Genomic DNA, 24682 nt, shown 5'->3' on the forward strand with positions numbered 1-24682 from the left:
CACACACACACACACACGGAATAAATAAATAAAATGTAATAGAAGAAAATTTAATAATATGGAAGATTTTTCTGTTTTAGCTTGCTGATATACATATATGGTTAAATGTTAAACAAGCTTGCAACCCAAAGCAAATCTTACTTGGTTACGTGTATAGTTCTCTTTCTTTGCTGGTTTGGACACCACATGGTGTAGCTGCTGTGGGAAGCAACCTGGTAGTTCCTAAAAAGGTTAACTAGCACCATGCAATCCGGCATTCCACATCCAGAGCATGCTCAGCAGAGTGGAAATCTATGCCCACCAAAGCAAATGTGCACATGATTTATAACAACCCAAAGTGGAGATGAGTCAGATGTTTAACCAAAGAATTGATAAGCTAAATGTGGCCTACCCCTACAGTGAAATACCACTGAGCCACAAAATAGGATGAGGAACTGATTCATGCTGTAACTGTGGATGAACCTTGAAAATAAGCCAGAAGAAAGGGGCAGCAGAGTCAGAAGGCTGCTGTGGCCTGATCTTGCTCATATGGACTGACCAGAACAGGCACAGCCACAGAAGCCCAGCAGATCATGGGGTGGCAAAGCAGAGGGAGGGACCAGAAGTGACTGTGAATGGGGACAGGGTTTGCTTTTCAGTGATGACAAACTCATGCAGTTAGACAATGGGGACAGCTGCACACTTGGTAAATACACTAACACTCATGGAGTTGTACACTATGAAAGTGAGCGCTGTGGTGGTGAATTATATCTCATTTTTAAGGAAAAAAAGCAAGAAAAGAAACATGGAAAAATGAAAAGAGAAGGAAGTAACTAAATAAATGAAATAAAGGAAGGTGAAAAAAGTGAATTTTTAATAGCTGTTTTTTAGAGGGAAAATGTAAGAACTGGAGAAGTTCTCCAAGTAGGAGTAAGGAGTTTTAAGCAAGCTCACTGGATGGTGCTTTGGAGGTCCAGCACGGTGTGGATTCAGTCAGGGAATCCCAGCTTGAACATTCTGCCCCCAAATCTTTACTATTTTGGGGGCCCTTTTTGAACTCAGAACCTTTTAAATATAATATAATATAATTATATATATATATAGATAGATATAGATATAGATGAGTGGGGTGAGGTGGGGTGGGTAGGTGGGTGAGGTGGGGTGGGTGGATGGGTGGGTGGGGTAGGTAGATGGGTGGGTGAGGTGTGGTGAGGTGGGTGGGTGAGGTGGGGTGAGGTGGGGTGGGTGGGTGAGTGGGTGGATGGGTGGGTGGGGTAGGTAGATGGGTGGGTAAGGTGTGGTGGGGTGGGTGGGTGAGGTGTGGTGGGTAGGTGGGTGAGGTGGGGTGGGTGGATGGGTGGGTGGGGTAGGTAGATGGGTGGGTGGGGTAGGTAGATGGGTGGGTGAGGTGTGGTGGGGTGGGTGGGTGAGGTGGGGTGGGTGGGTAGGTACACTGAGTGCAGTGCCCAGGCAGGACAGAAGAGGATGTTGACTCCCCTGGAGCCACTTGACTTGGGTGCTGGGAACCGAACTCAAGTCTGCAACTCAACTCAGTATGTGCTTTTAACCACTGAGCTACCTCCCCAGCCCTGGACTCAGCAACAAACTCCATTTATTTCCTTCATGTTTCATTTAAGGGCCCAGACATCACTGAGACTTGGAAGATTTTAGGAGGCTCTGTTTTTCCAGTAATCGTTTTACAAAGACTCTACTCTCACCCGCTGCCAGGATCACAAACTGGTTAGCTTTTCCCAAATTATTTCACAGTCTGTGACAGACATTCTTAGGTCAGGGCTAAGGACTGAGTCTGCTTGCTCTCCCTGTTGTGTGGTGTGTTGGCTCCACAGAGGGTTCGGAGTTATCTGGGCCCTCTTGATTGTAAACCTCCCTGGGGGAGAGGCTTTTTCAGGACCCCAAACAAGCCAGACCCTCTGTGGTCAGAAGCCCAGGGTCTCTACACATATTCTTCCCTGGGTCTGAAACATTATTTCCCAGGGTCCTAAAAGCCTTTGTGGGTGAAATGTTCCCTTAGGACACAGGTTTTCCACCCCTTGTGGCAATTTACCATCAACAGACCCTTAAGTTTAAGTGTAACTTACAGAAGACTTTGTGGCACAGTAACCGATCCGTTGACTGTATTGCAGATGCCAAGGATGATGCCACCTTTTTGCCTGGCCTTGGGACCTCAGACACCACAGCTAAGACTTTCTCGGCCCGGATCCGAAGAGCCACAACATCAAGGACAGAGCGGATATGGCCTGGAGGGGTCATTCCTTATGTCATCGGAGGGAACTTCACTGGTCAGTAGCCCTAGATGTGACCTCATTGGAGCCAGGGAATCCTCCTAGGAGAGACTCAGTGGGAATGAGCAGCTGCTGGAACCACAGCAGCCCCACCAGCTAAGGTTCCTTTGTAGCCGTGTAGCCTGGCCCACCAGGTCTCTGCCGGGGCTGTGTCTGCAGAGGTCACCCTGTTGTGAAGGCTTGGAGGAGAGAGGGGATTCTTACAGTTTAGCCTTCAATGGCTGCAGGGCCTATGCAGTAAGCAGGAGGACAGGCATGGAGCTGTCCATGGTGGCTCCCCGGCCTCAGCCTGGATTAGCAGCATGGACCTGGTAGTCCTTGGGCACAGGAGCAATGCTCCGCATGGTAACCAGGGGCTGCCTAGGTATCATGGTATCACACAATGTGGTATGACTTCCTGGTCTGTATCCTGGCTCTACCTCGCAATCACTTACCATCTCTGTCTATAGTCCGCTGTTTTATAATTGGGGATGGTGCTAGAGAATTAAATGAGTTAATACCGCTAAGAACTTAAGATTTGTGCTCAATGCATCCTGGTATTATCTTTGGGCTATGTAAATCACCTAGACTGAGGCTGAGGCTGCTCCTGGCCTCGGGCCCTCCCTGCAGAACCCTGCCTCCTTTTCTTTCCTCTTTCCTCCTTGCTCAGAGCCTCACCAGCCACCATCTTGTTACAGGGCCTGCCCATCTCCAGCTCTTCAGCACACTTATTCTGCCTTTCTGTCCCTGAGGCACAACCCCAGACCTGTGCCTGCCTGGCTGGCTTCTGATCAAGTGATACACCCACAGTCAATACCACTGACTCCTCACCACCTCTGCCAGCTGTTCAGAGTCCCAGCTCCCTCTGTAACCTTAGCATCATTCATCATGACCCAAAGTTTCTTCACTTCTATTTGTGTTTACTGGTCTCTGCCCAAGCTCTGAGAGATCAGGGAGTAATATCCCTTTTCGTTCCTATATGTCCAGCACCTAGGACAGTGCCTGGTTTAGAGGCTGGGCTCCCCAAATCTGCCTACAGCAAGCTCACAGTACATCACTGGCCGGATGCCTGAACAAAAAGCCCCCTTGAGTGAGTGGCCCAGCCTCTCGGTGCCTGTATTAGTTGGGCTACTGTGGCTTCTATAAGAGGTGGCTGATGGAAACAGATGGCCCAATGACTTGCCACAGCCACTGAGAACTCTGAATGAGCAAGTTGGCAGCAGATTGGCAGACCTGAGAGAGGATGAACAGAGCCTGGGAGAGGTGGGGACTTTCTTGGGCTACCTTCCGCTCTGCTTGGTGACAGCACTCCAGCTTCCAAGTGCTGCCATAAGAAAATGGAGAAGCCTTCTCCCTGTCATCCAGACTGTCTGACAGAGAAAGTTATATACTCAGAGATTAAAAAGTATCCCTATGAGCAGCTGCCACTGCTCTTTGGTACACACATACACTGTGCTCTTTCTGATCCAGAGTTCTCTGTGTTCTTCTGACCAACAATTTATATTACCTTCATGAACATGAGCTAATTTTTTATATTAAAATATTTTGTATTGGACTTTGTGTTATTATATAATTAGTAGGATTGCTATTTTGATAAGTGCTTGAGCTACAAATAATGTGAAATTTAGTATGTCAAGATGTCGAATAAATAGGCAGCCAAGTTAATCTTATGTGCATTATTTTTGAGAGACAATATAACACTATACCCACATTATATTCTAGACTATGGTGGGAGTTTTCCTCATTTTATCTATCTATCTATCTATCTATCTATCTATCTATCTATCTATCTATCTATCGATCTATCTATCTACCTTCTATCTATTTTGCATCATTCTAAACTCAGGGCTCTGCTCCATCACCCTTTGTACTTCTCAATTATTTGTTTCTAGAAACTTCCCACTGCTTCTAGCAAAGTTAAAATATTTTTCATTCTGCTATCTTGATAGATATTGGAGAATACTTATTGAGTTTGTATGACTGTCACCTTGGGGTTTTATTATTCAATAACTTTCCAATCAAGGAATTCTGAAGACAGGGTCAGAAAAAGTATGAAATTCACCTGCTTTCAAAGTTCTTACAGGAAATCCAGACTGAATACCCCAGAAAACACTGAAACACCATTCAAAGTGCATAGATATGTGTGTGTGCAAAGAAAATTATAGAGTGCACAGGAGCACTCTTCTGGGGGTATGCAAATAGACTTATAGAGTACATGGGAGCAATCTCCTGAAAGTGTGAAAAAAACTTATAGAATGCATGGGAGCACCCTCCTGAGGGTGTGTAAATAGACATAGAATGCATGAGAGCACTCTTCTGAGGGTGTGTAAATAGACATAGAATGCATGGGAGCACTCTCCTGAAGGTGTACAAATAGACTTATGGAGTGCATGGGAGCGCTCTTCTGAGGGTGTGTAAATAGACATAGAATGCATGGGAGCACTCTCCTGAAGGTGTGCAAATAAACATAGAATGCATGGGAGCACCCTTCTGAGGGTGTGCAAATAGACATAGAATGCATGAGAGCACTCTTCTGAGGGTGTGTAAATAGACATAGAATGCATGGGAGCACTCTCCTGAAAGTGTGCAAATAGACTTATGGAGTGCATGGGAGCACTCTTCTGTAAGTGTGACAGAAAATGAGGGCAGAATACCATGCTGGGGAGAGGGCTCCCTCTAATCTAGAAACCTACAACCACCAGTTGAGTGACCTGGGTAAGACAAACCTTTAGAAAAATAATTTTAATACAAAGGAAAAGCTGGGGAGCCTAGGACATCGTCTACTGTTAGCAACCCTTCCAATCCCCAAACCAAGTCTCTAGGTTTTGGCTGTTCAGAATAGCTATTTCATTCTCTCTCTCTCTCTCTCTCTCTCTCTCTCTCTCTCTCTCTCTCTCTTTATTTATAATGAGTGTTTTGCCTACATGTTTGCCTGTGTACCACATGCATGCAGTGTTTGCAGAGGCCCAAAGAGGGTGTCAGATACCCTTGGACTAGATTTACAGACAATTGTGAGCTGCCTTGTTGGTGCTGGGAATTGAATCTGAGTCCTCTGGAAGGGGCAGCAAGTGCTTTTAACCACCGAGTCATCTTTCTAGCCCCTCCCCCTTTGACAAGATCTTGTAAAGTCACCCTGGCTGGATGAAACTCACTATGTAGATAAGACTTGCCCTGAACTTACGGCAATGCTCTTAACTCTGTCTTCTGAGTGCTTGGATTACAGACATATGTCAGCATCCTCAGCAAAGGGAACTGTGAGTCCCAATGGATTTCTATTCTCAGTCACCAAAAAAGCTTTTAAAAATAATTTAAAATGGGCCGGGCGGTGGTGGCGCACGCCTTTAATCCCAGCACTCGGGAGGCAGAGCCAGGCGGATCTCTGTGAGTTCGAGGCCAACTTGGGCTACCAAGTGAGTTCCAGGAGAGGCCCAAAGCTACACAGAGAAACCCTGTCTCGAAAAACCAAAAAATAATAATAATAATAATAATTTAAAATATTTGACTAACTTATATATACAAGGTATTTTAAGTGTTGACCTGATACATGTATAATGAAACATTGTATAATGACCCTGCAACCCAATTAATTAACACATCCATCACTATCCCTAGTTACAGCTGTGTGTGTGTGTGTGTGTGTGTGTGTGTGTGTGTGTGTGTGTGTGTGTGATGATGATACTTCAAATCTCTCTTAAGCCTCAAGTGAAAAAACACAGCATTATCAGCAGGATTTTTTAAAAATCAGAGTAAACTTTGTCTTAAGACTGTTCCTTCATGTCTACAGAGGGGGTGATGTGCCCAGGAGTGAAGTGACCAGCCTTGCCCTGTTCTTTCAGGCAGCCAGAGGGCCATTTTCAAACAGGCCATGAGACACTGGGAGAAGCACACCTGTGTGACCTTCGTGGAGAGGACAGACGAGGAAAGCTTCATTGTGTTCAGTTACAGGACCTGTGGGTAAGCAGGGAGGAAGACTGCCTCAGCGAAGGACCAGGTGACAGATGCAAGGACGTGTGGGTCTGGAACTTTCTGTCACACTGTACGTTTCCACTGAGATATGATGTATGGGAGGCCGGGGTTTGCTGGAAGGTCTTTGTCCTCAGTGGAAGCAGGTGAGTTCAGAGCGTGGCTCCGGGGAGACTCGGTGCTGACGGGTCCTGTCACCAGGACAGCATGGCTGATGATTCATGTGGAGATAGACTTAGGTCAGTGACTCTGTTGAAGAATGGACAGCTGATGAAGTGGCTGGCAGGTTCTCCCTGCTCACAAGGGGATGTTGGAATGTATGAACATCTGCCGATGCAGAGGTCTGTCTCCTCTGTCACATCCTGTGTGCCCTTTCACCCACTCCCCATCCTTCCCATCACCTAATGTCCTCTCTTCATCACCTTTCTAGATTATTATATTTTACTCACATTTGCCCTTGTTTATACATATACGTGTATATGCTAGGATCTGCATGTGAGCAAGAACATGCAGTTTTTGTCTTTCTGAGTTTAGATCACCTTGCTTAATATTATACTTTCTAGATCCATCCATTTTCCTGATTTTATTTTTCTTTGTAGATGAATAGCATTCCATTGTATATATGTACCACATTTTCATTATCCACTGATCTGTTGATAGGCCCTAGGCTGGTTCTGTTTCTTTACTGTCATGAATACAGACAACAGCAATAAATACAGATTGTAAAGTCTCTGTGGTAGGGTACAGGGCTCTTTGGGTACATGTCCAGGAGTAGCCCCACTGGACAGAACAATAACTTTTTAAATTTTTTAAAATAATTTATTTAACTTTATTTTATGTGCATGAAGGTATCAGAGCCCTTGGAACTGGAGTTACAGACTGCTGTGAGGTGCCATGTGGGTGCTGGGAATTGAACCTGGGTCCTCTGGGAGAACAGCCAGTGCCCTTAACCACTAAACAATCTCTCCAGGTCCCAGAACTATTGTTTTAACTAACTTTTAAAGAAACTGATAAACAGAGGAAGAAATTCTCTCCCTCCAAGCACCAACTCTGGACTCTCATAAGGAATTCCTTTAGATCTTTCAATGTTATTTTGATCCTGAAACTTCCCAGACTGTGAGAGAAAGAACATTTTCAAACTTTAGAGAAGTATCATGGAGTTGCTTGCTGTCCTGGAAGCACCCATAATAGATGAAGAAATTAAAAAGGTACAGCTGTACCTCACACGAATAGCTATGGAAAATTCCAATAAAAATGCTAGAATTCCCAGTAAAGAGTAGCAGAAAGGCTACCTGTCAGTTGTGTAGAGCATAAGACCCATTTGTAAGCAGCAAGTCTGCTCACATGACTGACAGATCAGAAAGAAGATGGCATCTGGTTGACCAACATGCACTTTCTATTTCAAAAAAAGAAACCACAGCATCACAGGAATAGATGCCAACTGTTAAAGTGTGTGTTTTCATGTATGTAGATAGCTTTATATCCCTATGTGTATATTTTATGTATGCATGAGAACATATTGCTCCTAGAAGTATTTCTGTTAGAATCAAGGATAATTCAAAGAGATTTCCGATCTCCACAATTATTTAACACTGCTCTGGAAATGCTAATATGCCTAGACTGGAGAGTGAACTCAACACTGTGAAGATTGGCAGGAACAAAGCCAAGGTTGCATTATTGAGAGTTAATGTGACCATGTGCCTGGAAACTCAGAAAGTCAACTGAGAAATTTAAAACCTAAGAGACTCCACTAAGGTGACTGATCACAAAATGAGTAAAAAGTTAAACATGTTCTTTATTCATGCTTGTCTGGTAGATTTTTATAATGGGAAAATATAACTTTTTTGTTGTTTTTGCATAAGGATTGGATGTAGGAGTGAAAGTCTTTTGCAACATGGACATGTATGTTTACATGCTCAATAGATAATATGTGGGTGATGGGATAATTGAATGTTTTAATTCCTTTTTAAAAATGATTTGTCTTAGGTATATGAGTGTTTTGCCTGCATGTACAATGTGCCCCTCATGAAGGCCTGGTGTCTTCAGAGTCCAGAAGAGAGCATCAGATTCCTGGAAGCTGACATCACAGGCAATTAAGATGCCAGCCTGGATGCTGGGAACTGATCTCAGGCTCTCTGCAAGAGCAGCAAGTGCTCTTGAGCACTGAGCCGTCTCTCCAGCACCTTTGATTTCTTTTTTTTTTTATATCTTTATTGAAGTAGTCTGATAAGTCTGGTGCAGTGGCATACACCTGTAATCCCAGCACTCCAGATGAGACTGTGGTATTAAGAATTTAAGGTCAGCCTGGGCTACATAATGAATTCTAGGCTACCCTAGGCTACATAGTTGAACAATAATACAAAAGGGCTGGAGAGATACCTCAGCGTGTAAGAGTGCTTTCCCTGGGAGCTTGAGGATCTAAGCTTGAATTTCTAGCACCCACTTCATTCTCTGATAAACCCATGTATGTGCAAGGGTTTGCATACCCTCACACTATCATCACACACACACACACACACACACACACACACACACACACACATTATACCTCCCCAAACACACCGACAACAAAATAGTAATAAAACTCTCATAAAACCAGTATATTAGGAATAACGAATAAGTATTTTTTGAAAAAAATAACTGTGCCCAGTATAGACTCTTACTAAGGTCACTAGCAGTGGCATCCAGGGGCACCCTTTCCAGAACTCAGCCACCTACTTCTTGTCTCTTCTTGTCCTCAAAGAAGGTCCCGTGAACACACAACTTAGGAGAGAGATGGGTGTGGGCATGCTTCATTCTGGGTAGGAAGGTCATTTCTATCTTCAGGTTCTAAATGGAATCTGTGATCACCAAAAGGCTGAGATGCATTTGAGGGAAATGGTGGTCTTGTTGTGGGGGAGTTAGACAATGAAAATGCTTCCACCTCTGAAATTCTCTCTCTCTCTCTCTCTCTCTCTCTCTCTCTCTCTCTCTCTCTCTCTCTCTCTCTCTCCTTTCTTTTTTTTAAATACGCCTTTATACCCTGGGTGGCAAGATGAAGTGGGACAGAGCTTGCCATATCCTCAAGACCACTAATCTCTGTATTTCTATCTCCCAGCTGTTGCTCCTATGTGGGACGCCGAGGAGGAGGCCCACAGGCCATATCCATTGGAAAAAACTGTGACAAGTTTGGCATTGTGGCGCACGAGCTGGGCCATGTGGTTGGGTTCTGGCATGAACACACTCGGCCAGACCGAGACCAGCATGTCACCATCATCAGAGAAAACATCCAGCCAGGTAAGGGATTTTGAGTGGAGTCTAGAAACCATCAAGGTTGGGACATCCACAGGCTAGGGGACAGTGGGAGGAGGGCCTGCTGGGTGTTGGCTTGTAGCTAACTGGAAGTAGTGACCTAACTTTGTAGGTGCTTGATATGAATCCTACCACCCTCCACCTGTGGCCTTCCTGAGAACATATCTGCTGAAGAGTGTGGCTTATAACAGAATAGAAACCATGGTTCTTCATGTTGTAAAGGAAAATGAAATCCAATCCAAGTTCCTAAGCAGTGTCAGGGCTGATTAGCCAAAAGAGGAGCTCTCTTTGCTTCCCTGAGTCTCTTTTGCCATGCAATGGAGCCTTTGAAACTGCAATGCAATTAAGATACAAATGCATGTGAAAAATAGTACCTGGCCTAGAAGTATTCTGCCCCAAGGCAGACAGCATGCACAGATCAAACATGTATGCATCTTTTCATGTCAAATGATTTGGTGTAAAAGTTTGCATTGGAGCCTGGTGAGGTAGTACTTACTTATAAGCCAAGCGCTAGGTCAATTAAGGTAGGGGGATCACAAGTTGGAGGCTAGCCTAAACTTTGAGCGAATTCAAATCCATCTCAGTCAACTAATAAGACCTTGCCTCAAAGAAACACACACAAAAAACTACAACCAAAAAGTCGACATTGAATACGAAAGTAGCTAGCTGAGTCACATAGCTGCCTTAAATCTGCTTTGTGGTATGTAAGTGTACATGTGTGTTCACGTGTTTGTGGCATGTGGAAGCCAGAGAACAACCTTGGATGTCATTCCTCAGGACCTTTCCATATTATTTTTTGAGACAAGGTTTCTCAGTACCCTTGAGCTTGCCAAGGAGGCTAGGATGGCCAGTAAGCCCTAGGGATCCACACATCTCTGACCCCAAGGCTAGAGCTACAAACATGTGCCACCAAGCCAGCTTTATTACATGAGTTCCGGGACTCAAACTCGAGTTACCATGGTTATGAGGCAAGCACATCCTCAACCAAGCTCCCCAGGTTGCCTTAAACCACAAACATTTGGGATTCAACCTTCTGGTTTATTTCCTTGTTTCTTCAAACTGCAAGATCAGAAATTTGGGGGTTTTCCTTTTAAATGAAATATTTTGGACAAGTAGATTGAGTGCTAATCTATCTGCAAGCAGAGCTGGAAGTTCCAAGTGGCATTTGGGGAGGGGTGTTGGCTAGTGGGGCAGAGAGAACACAGGGCTTGCCCAGTATTTCAAGGTCTATTACATACAACCACCCTAAGCCCACAAGTCCTGTTATCTGGCCACTCAGACAACATGAGCTCTGGGAAGTTGCCTGGGCCCTCCTTCTCCCCACAGCTTCCTTTCGGGTAGTGCCTTATTTCCACAGTCCTTAACAGAGTGCTGTGTCACAGGTCAGGAGTACAATTTCTTAAAAATGGAAGCCGGTGAGGTGAGCTCTTTGGGAGAGACCTATGACTTCGACAGCATCATGCATTATGCCCGGAACACCTTCTCAAGGTAGGGACCATCTGTTTTTATTGCACCTGCCTCAGGCTTGGGTCTGAGGAGTCCTGAGGTCTGTGGAGAGTGAGCAGGTCTTGGCATGCTCCTTCCATGGCTGGCCTGTCCATCCTTGAAATACATTGGCCTCTGGGCTGCAGTGAAATACAATCTAATCATGTTCTTGCTAATAGGATTGAGGCCTGTTGTGAAGCTGGCATTCCATCATGCCCTCATGTCACAAGGAGCAAACTGGAAAAGAGAAATTATAGAGAGGTCATCTGGGAGAATAACCTAGAGGCTTTTTGTAAAATTCCCATTGGGCAGGGGCATCTCTAATACACGTCCTAAACAAATCAGAAAGTGCTTGCCATTGTCCTAGAAGAGGCTGTTTATTGGAAGCAAGGCTGTGTCAGAGAATGAACGGCTGGCTGTAAATCATGGGTTCTTTTTAGAGACAAAGAAAACTAACATCTAGCCATCTTGAGAGAGCACAGGTGCCCAAATCATGGGGAGAACAAGGACGCAGGTTCCTGCTTTCAGGTCTCAGGGGATGGTGTCATTCACCAGAGAAGGGTGGACGTGCTGTTTACCTCAGGCACCCTTGGGGTCTGTCCCATGTGTGGGACATGGAGATGTTAAGTATTCTCCATACTGCTCCTGCATCTAGATCACGTAAGTGTTCTGTGCAGAGAGGAGCATCCCCAGTAGTCCAGCTGATAGGTCTTCCCAGACCTTAAGGAAACACTTAAAAGTAAAAGGAAACATTGCAAATATTTTTATCTTTATGGCTGTTAAGTATCCCCTTAACAACTGTCTGTTCATTTATCTAATCCTTCCTCCTAGAAAGGTCCAAGATGGTTTCCAACACACACACACACACACACACACACACACACACACACACACACACACACACACATACACACGACAGCAAGGGTTAGGTGGGAAGACAGAGAGCTGTGTTGAAGTCTGGAATAAATTCAGTGCTCAGAATACATGTCAGTAGGAGGTGAAGGTTTTGTCAGCATGGACAGCAAATCCTGCTTGTGTTTTCTGGTAGGAAAGGCAAAGAGGAAAATCGGCTCATTTTTTGAGTTTCCATGTGTCAGGGTTAAAGGGAGCCGTTGGCTTGGGAGTGTTGGCTCTGGATAGGAAACTGACCACCAAGAGCTCTTTGGTTCTTGGGCAAGGCAACCTCTCCATGAGGTTGCCAGACCGGTAAATCCCAAGTTCCTTGGCCACTTGTCTGCTTCAGTTCTGATCTGTCTGTTGTACCCAAGCAGGGATCCCAGCCCCCTAACCAGAGAGTGCTGCACAATTCAGAGTCTCAGACAGTCTCCTTATGAGATGGGAGGCACAGCTGCTCTCTGAGCCCTTTCCAGCTCCAGCCTCTGTGCAGCAATCTCTTCGTCTAGGGCAGGTGAGTGTGGAGTTGACAGGTGACCCCAGGCATTGCCACACAGGAAATCTGAAGTGAAGGGGCTTTCTCTCCTAGACCAGTAAACTAGATTTGAGAGGTCCATTCTGGGGTTGAGTGGTGGTCTAATTTCTTTTATGTTGCTGTGATAAAATACTCTAACCAAAAGCAACTTAGAAGGAATAGATTTATTTCATCTTATACTTCCAGATCATAGTGCATCACTGAGGGAAGTCAGAGCAGGAACTTGAAGACAAAACCATAGAGGAATACTGCTTTCTGGCTCACACCATAGGCCCGTGCTTGCTTTGTCTCTGGTTCTCTCTCTCTCTCTCTCTCTCTCTCTCTCTCTCTCTCTCTCTCTCTCTCTCTCTCGATTTATGTACTTTTATTTCATACGTATGCATGATTTGCCTGCATGTATCTAAGTGTACCACACCCATTCTTGGTACCCTCAGAGGCCAGAGAGGGCATTGGATCCCCTAAAACTAGAGTTATAGACTGATGTTGCTACCATGTAGGTACTGAGAACCGAATCTCGGTCTTCTGAAAGACCAGTAAGTTCTCTTAACTACTGAGCCATCTCTCCAACTCCCTAGCTAGCTTTCTTACAACAGCCCAGGGTCACCTTCCCAGGGAGTAGTGCCACCCACAGTGGACTGTGTCCACCTACATCAATTACAATCCACACAGTCCTTACAGGCATGCCCACCAACCAATTTGATTTAGACAATTCTCTCAGATGACTCTAGTCTACGTCAAGTTGATAGTTGAAGACAGCTAGAAGAGGGAGTAAGTCCCAACAAGCCCATGGAGAGGGCAGGAGGGAAGCCTAACCATAGATGGGAGAGGTGGGTAAGAATGCAGGGGCTGGGCCTGGGCTGAGACCTAGCTTGGAAAACATTCAGGGAATAACCTAGTGCCACCCCTTAACCAGGGGCTTATGGGATGGTAGGTAGAGAGAGTATCAACGTTGTCAAGGACACACCACATTGGCCCAACTGAGAAGCTTGTGTCTTGGTTCTTATTTTGGTAGCTTCCATAACTCTTTATATCACTTTATAATGTTTGGTTGTGTGCCTCACTATCTTAGGGTTTCTATTGCTGTGAAGAGACACCATGACCATGGGAACTCTTAAGAAGGAAAATGTTTAACTGGGGTGGCTTACAGTTTCAGAGGTTTAGTCCATTATCATCATGGTATGACATGGTGGCATGCAGGCAACATGGTGCTGGAGAAGTAGCTGAGAGTCCTACATCTTGCCTCGCAAGCAACAGGAAGTAATCTGTCCCACTGGTTGTGGTTTAAGCATATAGGAGACCTCAAAGTCCACCTCCATAGTGACACATTTCCTCTAACAAGACCACACCTACCCCCAACAAGGCCACACCTCCTAATTGTGCCAGTCCCTTTGGGGGCCATTTTCTTTCAAACCACCACACTAGCCTTTGACGATTGAGCCAGTCTCTCTCTTCATCTGCCACATTCCTTCTCCCCCAGTAGACTGAGATCCTTGGACACAGCACTGTCTCATTCTCATCCAGTGTGTAGCATCCAGTAGAGTGCTGACACATGCTAGATATCCAACAGATTTTTGTTAAGTTTATAAGTGACTGTGTGAGGTCAAAGAGGCCTAGAGAGCCACATCACAGAGGAATGGGTCAGGAAAATCCTGTCTGTTATTCTTTCTAAGTGCTCACAAATGTGGCGGTTGCTCCTCTCCGGGAGGGAGACTAAGTCTCTCCTATGCAGGGCATGGAGAGCTGTAGGAACAAAGCCACCTTCCTCTCACTGGCTCTGTGCCACCCACTGCACTACGTTCTGGAGCCAGAGGCCAAGCAGAGGCTCATTCTGTTTTTCCTAACTTTCTTTTTTCCTAAATATCTTTTCCCCTCCTGTGATCTCTAGCTCATAATCCCATCACTTCTGCCCCTCTGGAGGGAACCTTTTCTAACTCCAAAGTCAGCATGAGCCATCTTATCAGCACAGACCAGAGGAAATCTTTGGGCCAAACCCATGAAATAATCACACCTCATCCGAAGCACCTAGGAGGGAGATTGGCAAGGAACAGTACCGGGATGTGATGGGCAGCTGGTGCTGAGCCACTTCCCCAAGGCAGACTTCTGTTACTGCTACAATACCTATTGCTGCATAATTTCCCTGCCAAACTTAGGCTCTTAAAACCACAACTTACTGGGTTTTGTTGTTGTTGTTGTTGTTGTTTTGTTTTGTTTTGTAACTCTGGGTCAGTCCAGCTCATTCTTCTCTGGTCTTGCCCAGGGCCACTCACACTCAGCTTGATCAAGCTGGAGAGTCAAAGATGGCCAGTCACACATTTAACACTCAGTACCAACTGGCCATAGCCCATGGTCCCCCTTCCCAGACCTCTCACCCTTCAGTAGATTTGGCCAGGCCCTTCTCGGCTTGAGGACTCGGGGCTGTTGGAGGGCAGCCTGGGTAGCTGCAAGCCTCTAAAGGGCCAGGCTCTGGAACCTGAATGCCATCACACATCTCACATCCTATCCGTCAGGGCAACCCAGAAGGCCAGGTGAAGTGAAGAAATACACTCTGCCTCTTAAGGGGAGAAACAGCAACTTTGCCTTTCAAAGGGATGTCACCATTACGAGGTGAGGTACATTATTTTAACCATCTACCCCAGCCCTCTTATCAACTCTGGCCCCAGAGCCTGGAATTTCCCCCTACACCCACAAATACGTTATGCTGCAGGTGGATGCCTGCATTGTATTTGTGATGGTTTTCTGTATGAAGTTTTAGAAAGCTGTTTTGTACCATGGGCTCTTCCTGGCGGGCTTTTTTTTTTTTTTTTTTTTGGCATTTTGTCAAAGGCTTCTCCACTTCCTAACTGCAACTTGTTTCTCTTGGTTGTTTGTCCCCTGGGGCTGCACTGTACCTTGCCTTTTAGCTCGTGAAAGAACACTGAATCGCCTGCAGAACACAAGCCTGTGGGATAAAGCCCTTCCTGCTGATGGGAAACACAGTCTCTGGTCTCTTTACGACCTGAGCTGTCTCCTTCCAGCTCTGTCCCCTCTGGTTTTATTGCCTTTCTTCTCCTTTTCCCCTTGGTTGGACCCAGGCGGTGGGGAGTGGTGTCCTTAGAAGTTTTGCTGGGCACAAGTCCAGGAGGCAAGGAGACAGTACTGTTACAGGGATGTCTTTGTTTGGAAAACTCAGAGCTGACAATTTTATCCCCTAAGGCATCTGTCAACCCTTGCCAGTTTAGCCTGAAGTCAATGCTGGGCACTGTCCATCCAGAAAGGGCAAAGGAGCATTACTACAGTGCTACATACAGGGTGGCTCTGGCAGTGGACGTTCTCCGGAATCCAGTGGCCTGTCAGCAACTCGGGGGCTGCATTGATGACTCCAAAGACTGGTGTGAGCCAGTGTCCGACCTGCTGCTTTTGTCTCAAGCCACCACTCACTGTGCTCAGGAGCCTATTGTTCCCTGAGCAGAGGGACACACTAGACAGAAAGATGAAGACGGCTGGCAGAAGGGGTCAGGCCTGCGTAGGTCCTGGGGCTGGCTCTCCTCTTCTAGCTCTGTCCATGCACCGAGTCATTCGGGAAGCCTAGCGACAACAGGCCTGTCTCCCAGGGTCTTGTAAAGATGAAATGGCAGGAAGGGTCTGGCACATAGGGAGGCCCTAAGAATAGTGGAGGAGGAAACATGGTCTAAACATGCCAGGCCTACTGGTGGCTTTGCTGGTCATCGGCTAAGCCCAGGCTATTCCTTATACAACACGTGGATATTTGGAGGTTGCTGAAAAATTCCTGCTTTAGGGAAGCTGTCACAGGGTACCAAGGCCTTTGTTAGGGCAGAAGTGTCTCTCTGTCAAGTATCAAGTAACTGAATTCAGAATTTTAGTTGTCTTAGGAGTCATGATTTAGGATTTCAAACCTGATGTGAAGAAGGGAGAAGAGGGGTGCCACTGAAGTGTCCTGGGGGGACTCTGGAAGATGAGGACACGAGACTCAGAGAAAGTCAGGGCAGAGGGTTATCTGTTGGGCAAAGGAGGCCGCAAAGGACCACTGCAGATGATCTGGATCCTCTTTTGCTCACTGGAGAGAAAGTGTGCTGGGAGAGTGACTGAGAAAAACAAGCATTTCACAGCCAAAAAGATAACAAAGTGATGTAAGCAGAGAGAAATGGAGATGTGTATTATCTAGTGTGGCGGAGAATTTAGGAGAACGTAGAGCTGGAGAGAGAGACAGAGAGAGAGAGAGCTAGAGAGAGAGAGAGAGAGAGAGAGAGAGAGAGAGAGAGAGAGAGATTCAGAGACACACACACACAGAGAACAGCTAATAGCTAGGCTGTGTACATTTTAGCTGATTCTTATGGATGTAAATAACTATTTTGTGAAATTCTTTGAAAATAGTTCCTGATTATGGCTGCATAATTTAATTAAAGATGTAGGTGGGGCTTGTGGCTTTTTTTTATTCCTTCCTCAGTCTGTAAGGACAGAAAGGAGAAATCCAGTCTTGAGAAACTTACTTTTGGCAGAGGAGAAAATATCAACAACACATTAAAAAAAAAAAAAAAAGATATGACAGAAAACTAGTCAAGAGAATATGGCAACGCCAGATGGGAGGGGTAGGAAGGGTCCCAAAGGCTTTTAAGAGGGAGGGATAGCTGATGGGGACCCGGAGAATGAATAAGAGTCTATGAGCAGGCAAAACAGCGGGTGTGGGTAGCCTGGGGAGAGGACAGTGTGTGCAGGGGTTTGTTTGGGACCTAGAAGGAGATAACAAGAGGCATGACTGGAGAGGAAGTCAGAAGTCACGAGCAAAGGGCCCAGACAGCCAAGTGGTGGGAAGTTGCTAAGCACACAGCTATCCTTGCTTGCTGGGGTGGCCACCTTGCAGCACTATAGGACTGGAGCACAGGAGGCTGAGCCCACAGAGAGGGACACAGTCTGGAAGCTTCTGGAGAACACTCAGGACGAAGGGCCGATCACATGGGTTCAGACAGTGGTCTGGGAGCCAAGAGGAGGACCTGGGCTCACGGGATGCCTACAAGGTACACTGGACAGAACGTGGTCACTGGTTTCATAAGAAGAGAGTGAGGAACAGGGAGGAGCTGAGAGCACTTTCAGATCCAGTCTCCAGAGACAAAGGTCAGGGGACAAGCAAAGGGTGGGATCAATTCAGTTGTGAGCCAAATTTAGGGTAGGATCTCTGCCCATGGTACAGCTCAGGGAGGTGGTACCAGGTATGGGGGTCTACTAGACGATTCTGTACCGGAAACAATTCTCTGTGGGTAGTTAAAACTCTTCAGTAGTGTCGCATGCACAGGGAGCAGAGGCAGGGGCATCACTCAAGCAGGACGTAGAGGTGGTTGCTCTCTCCCAGTTCACGCAGCAATGCCTGGGGACCGGGAGAGGACAGTGAGGAAAGAGGCGCTGCTGACAACTTCCAGAGATAGAGAGACAGATGACGACTGAGAGGACCCCACTGGAGGTACACGTGATCGCCACTGGTCTCCTTAGATAACAACTGGAGTCAAGGGTGAATGAAAGCTGAACATCGAAAAGGAATGGGGACAATGCTTTTCAGGAAGTTGGTTAAGGAAGGAACACATGATACTTGGAGATGGGACAATGTGTAGGACAGGCCCAGATAGAGGGTCTGCAGGCAGAGGAGGGGGTTCAGATTCTACAGTGAGGGATGACTAGGTCAGGGCTCAGCTAGACATCTGGGGGTCCTCTTGTGCTCTAGAAATACCCCTGACATTTTAGATCTTAGTCACACAAGTAAGAATAAGGTGCTAGGGCTAGGAGGGGCCATCACAACCAACCAGCCAATCTCCTATTGTACAGAGGAGTAAACTGAGGCTCAGAAAGATTCAAAGAAAGAAAGGGGCTTCTCAAGTTAATCTACATGGCACAGTCAAGCCTGGCATAGGACTATGCAGCCCGGCATCTTTGGATGACCCCTATTGCTCTTGAGTTAGCTGCTGGACCAGTTCCCAGGCTCTTCCTGAAGCAGCTCCAAGACTTACCTAAACAAAGTACTGCCTAGTGCACAACTCAGGGGGTGCCACTCACACCGTGATCTCTGGGTGGTGGTCCCCGGTTTGTGCAACATGATGGCCCCAGGGTGAGGGCCTGTCAAGGGCTTTGTGGAAGTGCTCAGTACTTCCACTGAGTAAGGCAGGCTTCAGACTACTAGACTAGGGTATATTTTTCAAATCGGCAGTTGCCTTCCCCTTGGGAAATGAGTAGGCAGCCGATGGGATGGAATGCTCTAAGGCAGCCTGAGTGAAAGAAACCACTCAGTCATGGCAGCAGGGGGAGGGGGTGGCAAGTGACGGGGACAGGAATGTTGATGGGTCACCAAGAAATGAATGAAGACTGGGAGTCTCCTCACACACAGCCTGCCAGCCTTGACTTTTCTTTCTCTATCTCTCTCCTTTTTCTCCCTGTAGAGGAGTTTTCTTAGACACCATCCTCCCCCGTCGAGACGACAATGGCGTCAGGCCAACCATTGGCCAACGTGTGCGGCTCAGTCAGGGAGATATAGCTCAAGCCAGGAAGCTGTACAAATGCCCAGGTAACTGTGAGCCACAAGGATTCCCAGAAACTCCTAGCATCCCATGCTACACAAACGCATGCTGTGTGCAAGCAACCCCATCCCTTGCTGGGAAGAGCTGTGGGGAACTGAAGGGACGACTATTTGGAAGCTGTGGTTTCTTGTGTCTTTGTTAGGGGGTGTGTAGTACAGTGCAGAATGCTGAAATGGAGAGGCACATGGCAGGCTCAGAGCCCATAGCCTGACTCTGGGAGGCTTCTGAAGTTCCTTGGCAAAGCCTTGAGTGCAGAGGGGATGGAGGGAGTAGAAGGCGGCACTACAGTGGGACCCGTTGCTCCGAGAACCCATCTTCTTTCTAGGAAACCGGGAATGTGAATACGGCAAAGGAAGAATCAAGAGTTTCTGGCAGGAAGACAGAGAGTGAGGGAAATACTTTGGGGATGATAGGGTCCGGTTCCCAAATGCTACAGTCAGAGCAGCTTTCTGGTGCTGTGGCCTCAGGGCTGGTCACCAGCCATAAGCTATTAAAGACCGGAGCGTATCTTAGGTGGAGCAAAGCCTTGTCCTGAGCTAGGGCCGCAGTCCCTTCTCCTCACACTGGCTCTCTTTGCCTTCATCTCTACCCTCATTTTATTTCTGTTGCTGTGATAAAATACATTGACAAAAAGCCACGCAGGAGAGGAGCTTATTTGGCTTAGAATTTCAAGTTACAATCCATTATTGTGGGGAGGTCGAGGCTGGAACTTAAATGGTCACAGTCAAGAGCAGAGGGAGAATAAATGTATGGATCCTACACGCTGCCTCATGTAGCTTTCTCCTGTCTTATATAGCTTGGGACGGCCTGCCTAGGGAATGGTGCCACCTACATTGGGCTGGGTCTTCCTACATCAAATAACGAGACAACCTCCCACACACAAGCCCACAGGGCAACCTGATCTAGATAATTCCTCATCAGGACTCTCTTCCCAGGTGTTCTGTTTTGTATCAAGTTGACAGTTAAAACTGACCAGCTTCGGCATCTTTTCATTCCATGTCATCCTGGGGTCAGTGCCCTAAGGCACTTTTAAATCCATGCAAAGCATTGATTGTAGCAGCCCAGTTTGTGCCACTGATGGGGGCAGAATGAACTTCAGGGGCTCGGGGAGAACAGAAGGAAGTTCCATCATCAACGGCTCCAGTAGCCTTTGCCACATCCTTCAAACCAGATGTGTTTCAATTTGTGGTGGAATATTTGAAACTGGGGCCGCTGGAGAAAATCTGGACTGTGACATTGCCCTACAACGCAGGACCATGGGGACTGAAAAATGCTGTGTAGGCTGCATCCTTATGGAATGAGGAAATGTATTCATCCAGCTCTCAGTCATCTAGGGGCATGGTAGGGCTGAAATCCAGGACACACATATCATATAACCCTCTGAATGTAAAGGGAAACCTTGTATCATTCCCTGGGAAATGCCATAGTATTTATTTAGTTGCACTGTATATGCTTCTTATTTCCCCAAAGGCTCCCGGCAGCTGGTAAATATCCTGGAGCACACAGTAATGTATCTATTCTTGCAGAATGCTGATGATTATTCCAAAATAATTTCCATGGAACCCTCGGGGGTGTTGGCTGCTGGGAGTGAGCCTCACTATGCTTGGCAGTTGTTCTGTAACGTGACACTGAGGCCCTGATAGCTGGGATTTCCTGAGGCAGATGATGGGCAGCCCTCCACATGCCCTTTCCTGTAGCTCCAGGAGCAGCAGAGGATGTTCCAAGGGGTCACTGCCACCGAGGGCAGTGGCCAAGCAGAGGTGGGATCAAGAGCAGGAGGAAATGCTTAAGGATGCTCATTCCTTACACTTCGTGGGTAACCCCAAGGTGGGGGTCACTCAGCAAGCCACTGCCTTTGTATTTGGGGGGTGGCAATCCCCAGGTTTCAGGAAATACAAATGTCATTTGCTCCTAATCTATAGGAATCCCTCTCTCTTCATTTCTTTTAAGGACAAATTACAGGAAGTGATTTTCTTCTCATGCAGGTTCTGTGTTCTAGACACATTCATTACTGGGCAACCTTCAAAGACAAATAGACCTAAGAGCTCTCTGTAGACCATCCTTGTATGCCTCTACCCCTGCACTTTTCTCTGCTTCCTTGTTTGTTTGGGAGCTCTCTCAGAGATAAATGGCAAAAAGAAAAGAGTTTAAAGGGGGCATAAATGAGTCTCAGAGCATGTTTTCTTTTGGCTTTACTGACTTATACTTCTGTATTCTCCTTGCTACAGATGTTATTATTAGCAATTATGAAGGCTCCAGTGAGGCTGGGAAATATGTAGCTCACTTGTCTAGCACGGCCCAAGGCTCGGGGCTCAACCTCTCTCATCGGTCAATCAATAAATCAGTTGTACAATCTCTGGAACACTCTGTGGGTGCCAAGCCCTGAGTGGACCCATTCTGTGTGATATAGGTGATCTCACTGGCCCCCTGAGTTGGTCCAATTCATGGAGAATTGAGATCTGAACCCACATCAAGCCATACTGAGTACTGAGAGCCTTTGGAAGAAGCCCTGGGTGCTACTCCTTGGCACCAAGATCTACTTTTGCTTTCCTTGGCCAGAAAAAATAACCATCTACTCATCTTACTCTTCATCCGTCATTCCCAGGGCTTTGGCTTGGGAAAGTCTGTTACTCCACAGGCCTGGGCAGGGGTATCTCGGGGTTTGGGGGGAAGAAACCTCATGTGTACCTGTATCAGAGTTGCTGTTTTGCTTGTGCAGCATGTGGGGAGACTCTACAGGATACAACAGGAAACTTTTCAGCACCCGGTTTCCCAAATGGCTACCCGTCCTATTCCCACTGTGTCTGGAGGATCTCTGTCACCCCGGGAGAAAAGGTAGGTGAGAACATTAACTCTCCTGATCAGACCATTGCATGCTGAGCACATACCTGGCTAGACACATGAACAGTGAACACAATTTTTAGAAGGTAGGTTGGGCCCCCATCAGGAACAGGGTGGCGCTCTGGGTCGGGTGGGATAGGAGGATCTGTACTAGTAGTAATAGCAGCTGTTCTGAGCACCCATTGAGTGCCAGGAGCACCACTGCTCACATTGTATTCATTGTTTCATGACTTCTCAGCCAGTCAAACCCACACAAATGGAGGCCTGGCATGTGCTAAAGATCCACACCACAATCTGTCCTTCACCTTGACTAACACACTGTTCTAGTACTCTAGAGGGCAAGTGTCCAATATAAAATTTCTTGACACCTTGGAGTGTCAGGCAACGTGGCCAAAACAGTTGGCTTCTCTTCTCTAGCCTCTACCTCCACCAGTGTTGACGCCCCAACCCACGTTCCTGAGTATCGTTCACTCCAGCCTTTCAAGCAGCTGCTCTATGGCTGCCCTCTGGTAGGATGGACTGTCCAGGCCTGTGTCTGTTCTCAGATCCAGGAAGGAAGCCATGGTATGTCCAATAAGTGGGCTCAAAGAATGCCAAGGCTCTGGGTCCCTGGAAGAAGATGTTAGAGGCTTAGCAAGCCATGTATTCACAAGTTCTGTTAGTCCTAAAGATGCCATAGCCCTCTGGAGCTGAGTTCAGGGCCAGGGCCCCTTCTCCTTGGTCCAAGATGGATATGTTCTGCTCCACTACAGGATCTTATGTCCATTTTGTGGACAAGGAATCTAAAGGGAAATTGCCCCAATCACATAGTAAAATGCAGAACTGGGATTTGAACTTTGAAGTTTATCTTTTCTTAAAAGATTTGTTTTATGTGTATATGTGTGTTGAGTGTGTGTATGTGTGTGTGTGTACGTGTGTATGGGTGTCCATGGAGTCCAGAAGAGGGCTGGAACTGATCCAGATTGCCCGATTTCAGATCCTCTAGAGCTGGAGTTAGAGGCAATTATCAACCACCCAACATGGGTAGTAGGAACTGAACCAGGGTCCTCTGCCAGAGCAGGGCACACTCTTAAGCACTGAGCCATCTTTCCAATCTTCACCTTTTTATTGTGTGTTCTACAAATCTAGATATTCTTCAAGTTGTCTCAGAGCAGATCAACCCTCTTTCCTTGGGTCTAGGTGAGGGGATGTTCCTGTGTTCCCAGATCCCTCTAGAATCACACGTGTCACAGCATGCTTTAGTACCATAACTACTGAGGTACTGTTGCATTTATAGCCCTTAAGCACAGTGAGGACAGAGACTGTCCACACCAGTGCCAGCATCCCACTTTGTATGGCACAGCCACGGCACAATGAGGGTTTGTGGGATGGATACGTGGATGTCTGAGGGTAGAGTGAAACCTGGGTAACTGGAGATAGTGGGATATGTTGGATGTTTTCCAGGTGTCCATAGCCAGTCTGCATAGTTTATAACTTCAAGTAAAATGTGAGAACAAGAGAGCAATGGCTAGGGTCCACTGAAAGCAATTTTTACAGACTGGATTCTTTCCTCAGTAAGCCATGTAGGTCACTTAATCACATCCTTGCATCAACCCCACATGCTAGATGCTGATACACCACTTACCATACAACAGAAAATTGGACTTACTCAAGGTGACTAAATTTGATGGAGAGTTGGGAAGTGAACACACACCATGGAGAGACTAAAAACCTGAACAGTGGACCATTGTCATGTCACACAAAGGAGACAGAGCTCACACACATATACATTTGCACGTGCGCACGCACTCTCACAATGAAGTATTAAGGCAATGCCAGGGCTTGGAAGGCTGCACGGTGGGCAGGATAGCTTGCTGTGCAGGCCTGAGGACCTGAGTTCAAGTCTCTAGCACCCCAGTAATAAGAGAGGCATGGCTGTGCATGCCGTAACCCCAGCGCTGGGGCACAGAGACAGGCAGCCCCCGAGAGCTTGCTAGCAAACCAGCTCAGCCCAAATGGCAAGCTTCTGGATCGGTGACCGATCCTGTCCCAAGGGAATAAGAGTGACAGAGGAAGACAAGGGATACCTTCCTCCACCCTCTGCATGCATGTGCACAGATATATATGCTCACACACTTACAGGCATGCACCACTACCGTACACAAACACGGTGTGGTTGTCATCTTGAACCTGAGACATATACCTTTTGTGCGGATATGACCACGCCTGCTAGAGGTATTAACAGGCAGGAAGAGGAGGAGGAGGAGGAAGAGGAGGAGGCCTGGTAATCCCCACATTGTTGACTTGCTGCACAGCAGGCCTATGTGACATGTTTGAACCGTGTAAGCTTCACTAAGTCTCAATTATCAGTGCCCACTGGGGGCACAGAGAATATACATGGTTGAAATTCCTGCAATTATTCCCATTTCTGCCTCACCCAGCCTTCCCTAGAGCTGCTGGTAATTAGTAAAGTTGATTGATTCCATATCACTTCTCGCTCATCACCTTTTTCTTCCCCGATGGTCTTTATGGTTCACTAACATACTTTAAATAATTAGCCTGAATAATTATCCCTCTCAGACCATGAATGTGTTTCCAAGGAAGTTTTACTAACATTTCCTCACTGTAATCTTAAAAGAGCAAAGACTAAACAGTTCTGTAGGACCAGCTCATAAGCATTCCTGAACCTCATCACCTATCACCAGCGTATGCAGACATGAGAGAAACCCAGGGACACCCTAATCTTAAGATACTACTAAGCTTGGGTTTCTCACTCCCTAGGAATCTGATACACACATCCATGACACTCATGTACTCCATCTGTTATTTTCTGGTACTCGCTTTTCATTTTCTAGGGGACCACTGGACTCCGGGTA

General features: G+C 46.6%; 1 protein-coding gene across 1 annotated transcript in view; it reads left to right on the top strand.

Moving 5' to 3' along the window:
• Nucleotides 1-24682, top strand: part of Tll2 (tolloid like 2) — a 113396-nt gene that overhangs the window by 57472 nt on the left and 31242 nt on the right. Inside the window, 6 exon segments of the mRNA XM_059246606.1 lie at nucleotides 2124-2279; nucleotides 6098-6215; nucleotides 9322-9500; nucleotides 10898-11003; nucleotides 18849-18973; nucleotides 21706-21821. Of these exon segments, the coding sequence (XP_059102589.1) occupies nucleotides 2124-2279; nucleotides 6098-6215; nucleotides 9322-9500; nucleotides 10898-11003; nucleotides 18849-18973; nucleotides 21706-21821 (800 nt within the window).

This window comes from Peromyscus eremicus, chromosome 1 (assembly GCF_949786415.1).
Source record: "Peromyscus eremicus chromosome 1, PerEre_H2_v1, whole genome shotgun sequence".
Classification (NCBI taxonomy): domain Eukaryota; kingdom Metazoa; phylum Chordata; class Mammalia; order Rodentia; family Cricetidae; genus Peromyscus; species Peromyscus eremicus.